Consider the following 13,280-nt stretch of genomic DNA (forward strand, 5'->3'; position numbering starts at 1 on the left):
AGCACACAACCAACAAAATGTATGTAAATTAAAAGTACAGACACACACAAAATACTACATATTTTGCAAGAACACACAGAAACACAAATATTCACTTTAAACACATTGGAATGTTTGCCTGTGGGAGGAGTGGAGACAGAGACAAGGGAGAATAAACTTTAAGAATAAATTACGCATGAAGATGCTTGCGTGGGTGAATAATGGCGACTAACAGGAAAAAGGAATGAAGAAAGGCCTTTCTGCACCAGAGGCCAAGCAAAGGCTGTAGGTCCCTGCCCTGTGGAGGCGCATATATTCACTCAAAACTCTCATTATCTATTCATTTACAAGTTTATTGGCTCCTCTGGCCTTGGGTTATGGCCCAGACTCTAGATAAGGGAATTGGAGGAGAATGGAGGAACCAGGGAGGTCAGAGGTAGACACACAGGGACCTGGGTCAGGTGTAAAACAGGGTGAAAGGGTTGCCCTGCCCAGGGCTGGGCAGCAGCTGGGGTGGGGACATGGCCCGAGGGCTCTCAGGGGACACTGGTCTCTCTTGCTTCTACAGAGGGTGGGGGTGGGGGGCTCTCGTAGCTGCGCAAGTTCAGGTGTGGACTCCGGTCGCGTGACATGGCCAGCCTAACAGGCGGATGTCAACGCCTTCACCCTAGAGCGGGAAGGCGTCGTCCACTTGGTGAGGGCCCTCCGGGCTAGCAGCAGCTCAGGGTCATGGCCATGCCACCTCCGTGAGATCTCAGTCCTCACCTCCAGGGACAAGGGAGAGGATGTTAGGAAGGTCCCTTTGCTACTTCTGTGTGCCACCCCAATGGGACTGAGGGTACAGGGAGTGACCATGCAGGAGAAACAGACACTTGGACTCCTGGGAGATAAGAAGCCATGGTTGGCTTAGTAGCCACTACTAAGTATTGTCTCTCAAAGATACTACTTCTTCCTTCCTGTGAGTATTTCTGGCCATTCCCTTTAGCTCTTTTCTCTAACTTTTAGCACTGCCTTTGGGTGGGTCCAGTTCAAAACATTTTCTATGGATGCTTTCTTCAGTTTCTGGCCAACTAACCCCACAGTTCTCCATGGGTGGCTTAGACCATCCTCTGCCTGGGAGTCATTCCTGCCCCTGCCCAATGAACTGAACTATGGCCCCTGGGAACTTGTCCAGAGGATTCAACCTAAAAGGAGAAAAGACTCAGAACCCTGTCTAAGGAGCTGCAGGTGAGGGGAATGAGATTCCTGAATGAAAAGTGGCTGGGTGGGGGCAGGGGTGAAGGAATCCATATTGTCACATCCCCAAGGGGCTGTTGGAGGTAGAGGGGGTGAGAGGCTGTGACCCACCTGACAGGGCTAAACTTGGGCTGTAGCGAAAGACAAAAGGGAGACAGATTTCTGTTAACATAAAGGTGAGCTTCCCCACAGGTGCCTAACAACAGAAGAGCTATTGAGAAGTAGTAAGCTCCCCATCGCTAGAGGTATGTAACTATCTGGTCTCCAACATGACTTCCTGGAATCGATCCCTTCACAGCTCTCCATGGGAGCCTCTTTCCCAGGTCCCACCAGCTTCAGCTAGGACTGTCCCTCACCCTCTCAGTGCCTGCAGGATCCATGAGCCACTACACAGAGACACTGCAGTCCTGTGTCTGCACCCAGACACCAGAGAAGGCTTGTGAGACTCAGAGAGGCTGGGGTACAAGTAAAGAGTCAGAGGGGTGGAGCCAGTCTGGGACAGAGGTGGCAGGTGAGGGCCAAGCACTGTTCCACAGCTGCGAACTGGGTGTGCACCCAGGTCTCCGGCGGAACAGAGCCCATGGCAAGTCCATGACAGCAGAGGGAGCCTGTGACTCTGCCTGTGCACAGAGCAGGGCCTCGTTATCCAGGGCACTCAGCTAAGTTCTCCCACCTCCCCAACAAGCGAGTCTGTCCTAAGGGACAGATGCGAGGTGCCTTCTGGGCAGGATGTTTGAATTCTCCTCTCTCTGCCATATTTCCATATGTCTACATGTGTATCAGTCACCACCTGTCTATTCATGGGTCTATCTCTGCTTGGTCTGTTCTTTCCATCAGTCTCTCTCTTCCAGGTGTTTCAGTATCTCCACCTCTGCTCTCGATCATCCTCCCTATTGCTATACCTGACTCTATTTTCCTTGTTACCTTTATGTCTGCCTCTGACTTTCTCTGTTCCTCTGTCTCTGATTTCTCTGTATCTCCCAGAGCTGACTTATTCCCTCCTCCACTCTCCTTTTTTGTTTAGTTTTAGAAACAGAATAGGGAGATCCTTTTAGACTATCCCTGGTCCTAAATAGACACTATACTTGGTCCAGCCCAGAGAAGGGATGGATAAAGGATGTTTATATGAAGCAATCAGGTTCAGCTTGATCTAGGGGCTCAGGACAGACTAAGCTTCACAAAGGATCACAGGAATCAAAGTTTGGCTTGAGATGGGATTTACAGGGTCTGGGTAGAAGAGAGGAGGAGGCCTCAGGTCTGGTGGGAGGGAAGGGTCAGTGACTAAGGATAGAGAGGAGAGTCATATACCTCTTGATTGAGGAAGCAATACAGGATGGCAACGATGAAGCCCTGTGGAGCCAAAGACAAAGGACTGCATCAGAATACTTGGCCCGGCCACAGGCATCCACTGTCTTTCTACTACCTTTTCCTCTGCCCACCCCCAGGCTGTGGCCTGGGCCAGGGCCTTGGGAAAAGGGAAGGTAGATGCATTCAGTCTATGTGCCAGGCATAGTCTCATGTAATCCTCAGAGCAAGCCTGCCAAGGCCATGCTGTTGTCCTGTTTCTCTGATTTCCTTCATTTCTGTATCACCTAGTATTGAGCACAGATCCTGGCACATAATGGGTGCTCAATAAGTGTTAGATGCATGGATAGATGGACAGATAGGAGGATGACAGATGCATAGGTGGAGGACGGATGGATGGATGCATGGATGGATGGATGAGTAGATGTATGTATGAGTAGATGGGTATGTGGATGGATAGATGGATGGATAGTGGGTAGATAGATGGATAAATGGATGAGTATGGATGGGTTCAGGGTAGTTGAATGAATAGAGATGGATGGATGAGAGATGGACAGACAATTAAATAGATAGATGAGTGGCTGGAAGAAAAAATAACCAGTCTAGTAGCCTTCAACCTACCATGAAGTCAATCAAACCTGTGGGCAGTGGGCAGCACCACCTATCTCCTACCCAAGGACTCAGGGGGAAGAGTGCCTGTGGGGGCCCTCACCTGGAAGGAGCCCAGTCCTAATTCCAGGGGGAGGCGGATGCCCAGGCCGGCACTATCAGGCAGAAAGTTGAAGATGACATAGTGAATTCCAAACAGCGGGATGAGAAGAAGTGTTGACTTAGACAGACGCCTGCAGGAAAAGACAAGCCCTAGGTACCCAAGACTGGAATAAGAAACTCCCCCGTGCCCCCTGCTCACTCCCACTTCCCATCAGTTCCCCATAGGGATGCTATGCACCGGGCACCCTGGAGAAAGCCGTCCTCCCCAAATACATAGTGTGGTACAATACAGGGCTTCCTTATTTCAGGACCATGGACTTCACTGTTCTTGCTGCCAAATGCTTTTCCTTCCATTTGCTCCAATCAGCATCTATGCCTCTTTCAAAGTCTAGTTCAAAGACCACTTCCTCCTGGACATCTTCCCTAACCATACCTTATCCTGATCCCCCCATCTAGAAAGGTTCTCCTTCTCCAGGCTCCCATAGAAATGGATCCCAGCACTCATCAACCCATTTGGCCTGATAATTGGATGTTTGCCTCTATTCTCCCTCCATTGTGATCACCTAGAAGACAGGGGCCAGATCTGTTCTTTCTCTGGAAGCATGGGGAGGAGCACGGACCAGCCAGTGAATGAAACAGAACCACACCAACTCCCACTCCAGGTAAGTCCCCAGCATCCCCTGATGCACACACACGTTACCAGTACTGAGACTGGGGGTGGAGGCTGCCCTGAGCTGGCTCCAGTTTCCTCAGCAGGATGCGGACAATATTGAGAAAAAGCCCAAAGTTCACCTGGAAATAGAGATGTAAGAAGTTAAAAGGCAAGAGTCAGGGTGGCCCTGGTGGCCTGGGACAGGGCCTCTTTGGGAATTAGAAACCCCAAATCCTTGAGGCACAGGGGTGTGCAGGTGGATGGATGTACAGGTCATTGCTCCAGAACTTGTATCCTGGAGCTGGGAGATCCCACGTGGAGCTGTGGAGCTGAGGGGCTGAGGGGCTGAGGGTCCCCCTCCCTCTCCAGCCCTGGGATAAAGGGTGGGAGGTTGGGTCCCATCATCCTGCCTCCAGCACCCCCAGGGTCTACTTTGGCACAAAGTAGGCATCCCTCACTTTTGATAAAATTGTGGGAAATGTGCACTTCTACCGAGGCCACACACACCAGCCTCTGATGCACAAGAGCGGGTGGTGGGTTCAGCTACAGCCCTCCTTCCACGCCCCACACCAGCCTCCCTGTGGTAGTGGGTGATCTACAATCAAGGCCCCAACTTCCTCACAACTCTGAGCTGGAAGGAGCCCAAGCATTGGTAAGGACCACCGCCCCCCTAGTTTTACCAGTGGGCTATTAGGGCCAGAGAGGGCCTCATGGAGAATCTGGCAGAGCCCTGCTGAAGAGCCCGGTATCCTGACTCCCAGCCTGGGGTCATGTTTCCTGCTGTACAGAGCCCCCCACCCCTCCGCAGGCCCAGAGAGAATGAAGCAGAGGATGCTGGCCAAACTGACCCCAACAGAGAGGACGATGGGCCCCTTGATGATCCACCAGTAAGGGGAGCTGTCATCTAGGTCCCAGCACCTAAGAAGAAGACAGGCTAGGACTGATTTTGGGTGGGGGGGGGTAGCAAAAAATGCAGTTGCTGAAAAACCCTTTCCTGTAGTAACCCCATACCTCCCTCCTCTCCATGCCCACCCAGCCTTATCTCCCCCCTCAGCCAGTTTGGCCACCTTCCAAAGGGGTGCACTGATCCATGCTGGGCTTACCCTCCTTCCCTCCACCGAGCTGCTTCTTACTGGCCCCCAAACTTCCCCTGTTCCATGAGGCCCCTAATTACTGTGCTCCCCAACCCTCACTGCTCCCTGAGCCCAACACCCCGAGGATCTGAGGCCTCCTCCCACCCCAGGACATGCCCCTTCCATGCTATCCACAATGGCCTTTCCATCTCATGCTCAAGCCTGGGAGTTCCCTGAAGGCAGGACTGGGGCGTCCTTCTCTCCCCTGCCTGGAGAACAGCTTCATGGCCTGACTGTTCAGCCCATGCCCCAGGGGGAGCCTGGTGCCATGTGCTGAGGTCACCACCCACACTCACGCAACGTCCTCAAAGGCCACCTTGCAACACACCCACATGCCAGCAAAGAGTAGGGGGAGCCCTGTAGGGGGAACAGAGGAGACACAAATAAGGGGTCTGTGTCTTTGGCCCAGAGGCCTGCCCCTACCTGCCACCACCAACCACCAGCCACACAGGACACCAGGAATGTGGGACCAGGGTAAAGCCCACGGGCCGGGGAGCTGGCCCCCACTTGCTGGAGGATTACAGGCTGTCCCTTCTCCTCTCTGGGCCTTGGGTCATCATCAGTAAGCTGAAGGGACCCTTGGATAAACTTCCTGGGCATTCCCAGTCTTCCACCAGCCAGCCCTGGTGCTTACCCCAGCCAGCAAGAACCAGCCACCAGAAGGCCCTCCTTGTGCTGGGTGACTTGGAAGTTAAGAGGCAGGTCAGGTACACAGCTTCCACCAACAGCCAGCTGAAGTTGGTCATGGTGGCAAAATGGGAGGTGGCCACGGAGACCTTGCACAGAACCTGTGGGCCGGGGATCTGAGTTCTTCAGAGCTGGGTGCCCATTGGAGGCCCTAACTACTCTGATCCTTCAACCGTAGTCTGCCCCAGAGGAAACTTGGTAGTATAATGTGGTGATTAAGGGCACAGATTTGGGGTCTGGGTTCAAATTTACCATGTATTAGCTAGGTAACCTCCCCATACCTCCTGCTCTTCATCTACAATCTAGGTCAGTTTCTAGAGCTGTGGCTATAGGCCACCATCCACTCCTGCAAACATACAGGCACTCACCCATGCATGCATTCATTCATTCACTATGATTTGCTCCCTTAGCGCTGAGGAACACTGCCTCTGAACTCAGATGGCCCGAGCTTGGCCCCAGTCCCACTCATGTACAAATGGGACTAAAATGAAAATATAACTAGGAAATAAAAGGCAGTAATATATGCAAAGCATTTAGCACAATGGCTCCACCTAAGTGCTCCATACACATCTATTACGTCTGTCAGAAGCTCATTACAGTCATTGTTGGTTTGTCCATTTGTGGATCTGTTCATTTCTGGCACAGTTTTAGTGTGCCTGGTGAGTACTGGGCCTCCCCACTGGTCCCCAAATTCCTTTTATTTTCACTTTCCTCTGCTTCTCCCACCTCCCCACCCCCATGTGACTTCCTGCTTCTTGGACATGCTGTCTGTGAGTCTGTTCACCCTGGTCCCTCCACTGAATATGTCTTCCCCTTTCCCCCCACCAGCTCCAAAGCCATCTCCTTCCTGAAGCCCAGCTTTCAATACCCCCTCCCCCACGGGGTGGTCCCATAATCTGGTGCATTCTGTCCCCCAGGCACTGTGGGTGCTTCTTGAGGGAGGGACCCGGCTCTACCCAGCCCAGGGCAGACCCACACCCAGCCACAGACAGGCACACTAGGAGGAAGTATAAAATCAAAGGGCTGGTGGGGCAATGGATGCGCCAGGTTGGAGTATGGAGTAAGAAATGAAAAGGGAACATGAAATATGGGAAATGACACAGATTGGCCCCAGGATCCAAGAAATGGGATGGAGATTTAGAACCTGACTCTGGGGAGAGGCAGGAAGGGAGGGGGTCTTTCCTGTTCTGTGACTGGGCAGGCTGGAGGCCCCCCCACCCCTGCATCTAGGTCCCTAGCACAGCCTCCCCTCCACCCACCCACCCCACACCCTCCAGCGCCAGCTACTACAGTAGAGAAGCTGCAGTGATCCGTGTTCTCGCCGTGGAAGAGGGTGGCATCCTTCAGGAACACGGCTCCCGCCTTGAGGATAAAGGTGGCGAAGAGTTGGGTGTGAATGTAGTTCCGGGGACAGTGGAGCCGCCTGGAGGGACAGGGAGGGATGAGGGTGAGCATGGTTGGCAGCGAACTGAACTGACTTGGGTTGGACCTGGCTGAACTTGAGGCTTCAGAGTTAGCCATGCAGGGCAGCTGGCCAAGGCTCAGCATAGGTGAGGACAGAGTACCAGTCTCTGCCTTTGGGGAGCTCATAGTCTGGGGAACAGAGGCAGAAATGGCAGGATGCTGCCCAGGGAAGTCTCTGGGTGCTCAGAGAGCTGAGGCACATCTCCATGAGATGGAGACTTGTTATGGGAGTGACTCTGAAGTCGGGGGCGGGGGGCTTAAGAGGGGCAATGGTCAAAGGGTTGGAACAGTCAAGAAGGGCTCCACAGGGGAGGCAACAAGGATTCTTAAAGCAGGTGGGAACTGGGCTTTGAATTTTGGCAGATATAAATACATCAAGAAGAAAGGAGGTAGGCATTCCAAGCAAACAGAACATGTTCCACAGGAGTAAAGGTGTAGCCATTGCAGTGAGCCCTCAGGTGTGAGGGGTGGAAAAGAAACACTCTGGCAAAAGAAAAGGAAAAGCTAGGAATGGCCATGGTGCCCGATCAGGGAACTTCTTGAACATGAAAGCAAGGAATCAGGCTTGGTGCTGTGGACAATGGTGGGAGCAGATGAGGGCAGTAAAGTTTCTCAAACAGGTGAAGAGGACAGCGAACCTGAGAGCCAGCAGGATGGCAATAGCCACGAAGAGGGTCACGGCCGAGATGCTATGGCCCAAGGTATAGATGATCTTCACTGTGGAGAAGTAGGATTTCTGGGAGGGTCAAGACAGAGAAAGTCTCAGCAGCTGGACGTTCTGGGAAAGGGGGGCTTGACAACCAAGTGGGTGAAGGCTGTCAGCTCTACCCCGGAACTCACCATCTGGGGGCAGGGGCACCCATAAGAACCCGGCAAGCTCCCTCATGAAGGGAAGTGTTTGTTAAGCCTGTCTTGCACCTGGCCTTCTGGTGACAGGGGGTGGGGACAGAAGTGAGATAATGCACTATTCCTAGGGGGTCGAGGGCAGTGGGGAAGGGGACTGACAGCAGAGACACTACATTTTCTTGAAGAAGGACAAAAGCCCTAGAGGAAATTTGTCTTATTTATGGACATCCTGCTTCCTCACCATCTTGGGCATACAACATTCCCCAAAGAAAAGGGTCATCTAGGGACAGCCACAGGGAATAATTCTTTCTATGACCAAGTATTTAGATTGACCAAAGTCCAGCCTGGACATCCCTACCCCCCCACCCCAAGATGGAGATGGAGGGTGCAGGCCAAGGAGAGGGATTGGGGACTCCTGAGGGATGCAAGCAATCAACACCCATATCTGCCTTTTCATCTGATAAATGGACTCATGCCTTCTCTTGTAGGGCTGAGGGGAAAGATATAGCAGGTTATGGGCACGGAAGCACCTTGCAAAGGCCCCGCTCAATTCAGGCATATGGAGCATGCACACTACTCCATAGACTGTGGACCAGAGAAGGGAAGGAGTTTTCACAGGACCATGAGGAGTCTCTGTTTCCCTGGAACCACTCAAAACTCCTGTCCTGGAAGCCTGGGCATGGTCAGGGCACGCCAAGGCAGCCAGGGTATCTCCCACCCTGCCCTCTGCCTCCCTCTCTCCTAGTACACGTGCAACCTTGAGCAGATTAGCAAAAGACCAGGGCTCTCCCTCTCCCAGACACTGCCATCTTCTGGAAACTGCTGTACTTAATATTCCAACCTGCTGGCTACAATGGAAATGATGGCCTCTACAGTTGTGCAGTCCACCACCCATACAAACATCCATGGTGACCCTTCCTCTAAGATGCCAGGAGCCTCTTACCTCCTCAGTCAGCAGTTCTAGGGGCACAGGGCAGGCCACAGGGTAAGGTGGGAAGGGCTCCGACCAGCCCATGACAGTGCAATCCCGCTTCACGGCTCCTGCAGCGAATGCCGAGGTGGAAACAGAAATTTGGTTAAAACTCCTACTCTCTCTCTCCAAGACAGGCAGAGGTGTGTGGATCATCCAGGGACCCTGGCAGGGTCTGCAAACAGCTCCTCCAAATGGCAGAGCATAGGTAGCTTTCCCTCCAGGGGCCTGGGTTCCAGGTCTAGCCCTTCCACGCTCCCCCCACTGGGTAGCTAGTAGCATCTTGCAGTCAGACAGGCTCTGCTGCTCCCCTCCACCCCCACGGCCAGGCCCTCCTGCTAACATCCAGAGAACATTTACTTGGGGTCAGGCTCTGGGTCCAATCCTCACCCCTTATGAGGCTAATGTTCTCATTTTCCCCAGGTCACAGGTCAGGAAGCTGAGATCAGGAGGTTGACTGACTTGCCCAAGGTCACATGGGAAGAAGGGGAGTTGGTGTTCAAATCCAGATTTACTACCCGCCCCAAAGCCAGGGATGAGCTTGCCATATTCTGGTGCCACCAGATGAAACCACCTCATTTCCCCACCCACCACCATGCCCAGAACTCTCACCTGGCTCTGAGCTGAAGTGAGAGAAGAAATCTGGGCAGGGGAGAGTCACCCACTCACCAGACCCTACCATTGGCCAGCAGAGCAGCCCATCCCAGGTCCTAGGGCAGCCTAGAAAGAAGAGAATAGAGCAGACTCAGGGTATTGAGGCCAGAGGAGACAAAGGAGTCTGAGAAGCCACCCCCTCTCTCCCAAGCGCCATACCCAGGGTGGTGTTAGGCATCCCTTCTGCTACTTGTAGACATGACCTCTCATCCTTTCTCAACTGGGTGATGAAGTCACACTCTGGGTGCACATGGCCCAGCACCTGCAGGAAGGAGTTAATGGGGTAAGCCAAGACACTGGGTGCTCCTGCTGGTTCTCTGGTCCCAATGACCTTAGGACAGAGACAAAGCCTGATTCTTTCCTGTGCCCCTGCTCCTAAGCACAGGGCCTGGCTCATGGCCCTTACAAGTGTCCTTGGTGGAGGTAGGACAGGAAGAAAGAAGAAAGGAAGTAGGAGAAACAGAAGGGGTGATAGGGAGGAAGGAAAGAAAGATGGAGGTTTGGACAGCATCATGCTTCCCAGTGTCATCTCATGGAAGTAAGTTCTGAGCCACATTAAACACAAGTCTTTGGAGGATCTCCTGGAAGTGACGGAGTCAGTGATGTGTGTATATAGGGCCTTGCCTCCTTCCCTGCTCTACTCCCTTTGTTCTGCCCTCCTTCTCCCTGGACATGGTTCTGCATAAAGTACCTTGGTAGGCAGATCAATGCCCTCCATACACATGATAATGTCTATATCCTATTCATGAAACCTGTGAATATGCTACCTTGCACAGCCAAAGAGATTTTGCAGCTGTGATCAAGTTAAAGATCTCAGGATGAGGAAATGATACTGGATTATCTGGGTAGACGTGAGGTCCTTATAAGAGGGTGGCAGGAATGTCAGAGCCAGATAAGGACATGTGATGATGGAAGCAGAGGGGCAGGGTAGGGAGATGAGCGAGTGTGCACTTTTACCATTGGGTGCACACAGATGAGAGGAAGGAGCCTCCCCCACTGTAGAAGTTACCAGCATAACAACAACAACAAAAAGGAGGGGGATGGGCAAAATAGGTGAAGGGTAGTGGGAAATTCAGGCTTCCAGTTATGGAATCAATACAGCACAGGAAGGAAAGGTATAGCACAGGGAATAAAGTCAATGGGTTATACCAGTGCTGTATGGTGACAAGTGGTGAGCACAGCGTAACATAAACTTGTGAAACCACTACGCGGTGCATCTGAAACTAAGGCAAAAACTAAGATATTGTGTGTCAACTAGACATCAATTTAAAAAAAAATTTTCAAGTTATCTATATTGCACCCTATGCTCAGCCCTCAACAAATAAAATCCCACTCCACACACAACAGCTCGGGAGAACAGATATTATATCCCTTTTTTACAAAAAAGACACGTGAGGCTCAGGAGGGGTGAAGAACTTGCGTCGGCCACACAGCTCCCTTCGCTGTTCCAGGATTCGAGCCCAAAGGCTGTGCACCTAGGGGCAGGTGCCGCACTGTGCCCGGGAGGAGTGGCAGCCCCTGCATACACATGCTCTCACACGTGCACACATGTGTGCACACGCACACACACACACACACAAGCCAGTGGAGGAGGAAGGAGACCCCTCGGTCCACATGAGCTGAGCTTCCCAACCCAGTACCTTGTATGTCCTGACCCGGTCCCTGTATCACTTGCAATAACTCCTAGAAAACATGCTGGAAAATCCCAGCACATTCAGGGAGGGCACCCCATTCTCCAGCATATCAGTCTGCCAAAAGCTTCTCCACCCCCAGGGCATATCAAGAGAAGCATAGTCCCCCCAATACAAGAGGGGAGCAGTTGGGGCGCCTGGGTGGCTCAGTCGGTTAAGCAGCCAGCTTCGGCTCAGGTCATGATCTCACGGTTCGTGGGTTCAAGCCCCGCGTCGGGCTCTGTGCTGACAGCTAGCTCAGAGCCTGGAGCCTGCTTTAGATTCTGTGTCTCCCTCTCTCTCTGACCCTCCCCTGCTCGCACTATCTCTGTCTCCCAAAAATAAATAAAAATCATTTAAAAAAAAACAAAAAAAAAACTAACTTTAAAAAAAAAAGAGGGGAGCAGCTGTTCTCCACGTACTGTTCAGGCTCACACCCTCTGAAGAGGCAGCAACCAAATGGGGAGTGTGGCTCCTGGGATGCTGGGCATCGGGAGAGGTCTGGAGGTTTTGTGGAGGATTTCGGGATGGGTAGGTCAGAGAAGAGAAGACTTGGGGGACAAGGAGAGGCCCTAAATGCCTCCCTGATTAGGAGTCCTGTCTTCGGCAGACAGATCTCTGTGGCCCCCGGAGAGCACAGACAGGCCCTGGGGGGAAACACAGGCAGGTTAACTCAGCTCAGCCAGGTTTTCATAGAGCTACCCAGAGACAAGAGGCTGCCGGGGAGGGAAAAGCTGGGGAGGGGAGGGGGAACACCCATCTCAGGAGTTCCCCCACCCATGGCACCTACAGCGAGCTTAGTAGGAAGAAGGTTGTATGCTGGGGAAGGGCAGCGGGGACCCCACTGGGCTCCAGCTGAACCCCCCCATGTGGCCCTGTGGCTCTCAGGTCTGGAGCCCAGCAGGACAGGCAGGAGGGACTACTCACGAGTGGTACTGGGCTCAGCAAGCAGAGGATGCAGACAGCCCACGTCCAGCTGCCCATGGCAGGGCTCACTGCGGCTCCCTCAGTCAGCGTCGTCCGCCTCGTCCTTGCTGTGAGCCTCGGCCCTCTTCACTCCCCACCGTCCCCTGCTGCTGCTGCTGCCACCACAGCTTCTGTCTCCCCTACCGCGGTGGCTGTTTACATAGGCAGGAGCCAGCAAAGGGGACAGAACCAGCTAAATATTCACAAGATTGCAGGACACCGTGCACAATTCAGCCCCAGCCCCGGAGTGGGCCCCCAGGTCCCCAACAGGGAGGGGCCACCCACCCCACTCCCTTCCACACCGTCCTTAAATCTGCCTGTGTGCCTGTCCTAACAGCTAGGGCCCAGAGAGGTGAGAGCCACAGGACACTTCTTGCCCCGGCGGGTAAATATTCTCTGAGCCCAGCCTTCTGCTGACCGGCCGTGGAGAGAGCCCCCTCAAGTGAAGGAGACTCAGAGGGGAAGACCTGGGCCTGCCATCAGGGAGCCCCCAGTCTAGTTGGTGATCCCAGCCTCATCCAGAGGGCTGCAGGGTGGGCTCAGGGCTGCGGGGATACAGGCTAGGAATGAGCTTAGAAAAGAAAATGTGAAGCACCGACACAGGCCAAGAAGGTGTCATATCAGCCGGACCTCACTTCTTTCCCCAGCAAGGATGCCAGCCTGGAAGGCAGGGTGGGATGTCCAGTCATCAAGGCTTTGGACTTCACACGAGGGCCTGTCAGCCTCTCCGGAAGTCTTCACGGCAACAGGTGAAAATGAGCTGAACAGGAGGTTTGCAAGGGGATTCATGCAGCTAGACCTCCCTGAATAGAGCAAGACAACTGTTACCAACAGAAAAATCTAGAGGACTTCCATAGCTGTTCAAATGATTTTCAACATGTGTTACTTGGCCATTTTTATATCGTTTTAGACTTTAAAATATGGAATCCCAATTGGCCAGTCTTTAGCTTGGCTAAGTTACACCAGATCTCGCACAGCATCTGGGGAGTCGGAAGCACGCTGTGTCT

At 53.0% G+C, this 13,280-nt stretch overlaps 1 protein-coding gene across 1 annotated transcript; it reads right to left on the bottom strand.

Annotated features, from left to right (window-relative positions):
- Positions 1 to 618: 618 nt before the first annotated feature.
- Positions 619 to 12,291, bottom strand: GHRHR (growth hormone releasing hormone receptor). Its single transcript, XM_029955987.1, has 13 exons — positions 12,235 to 12,291; positions 9,797 to 9,899; positions 9,596 to 9,703; positions 8,957 to 9,054; positions 7,806 to 7,903; positions 6,994 to 7,126; positions 5,651 to 5,804; positions 5,313 to 5,373; positions 4,732 to 4,801; positions 3,932 to 4,023; positions 3,233 to 3,362; positions 2,524 to 2,565; positions 619 to 744 (listed from the first exon to the last, which is right to left on the bottom strand). Exons 1-13 carry the CDS (start codon positions 12,289 to 12,291, stop codon positions 619 to 621), a joined length of 1,272 nt encoding a protein of 423 aa, XP_029811847.1.
- Positions 12,292 to 13,280: the final 989 nt, after the last annotated feature.

The sequence above is a fragment of the Suricata suricatta genome, chromosome 2, assembly GCF_006229205.1.
Source record: "Suricata suricatta isolate VVHF042 chromosome 2, meerkat_22Aug2017_6uvM2_HiC, whole genome shotgun sequence".
Taxonomy (NCBI): Eukaryota; Metazoa; Chordata; class Mammalia; order Carnivora; family Herpestidae; genus Suricata; species Suricata suricatta.

Coding starts and splice junctions, on each gene's coding strand:
- GHRHR (XM_029955987.1), bottom strand. CDS start 12,291: ATGGGCAGCTGGACGTGGGCTGTCTGCATCCTCTGCTTGCTGAGCCCA. Junction 9,055..9,595: donor TCACTTCAGCTCAGAGCCAG/GTGAGAGTTCTG, acceptor CATTCGCTGCAG/GAGCCGTGAAGCGGGATTGC. Junction 5,805..6,993: donor ATCACTGCAGCTTCTCTACT/GTAGTAGCTGGC, acceptor CCCGGCCCACAG/GTTCTGTGCAAGGTCTCCGT.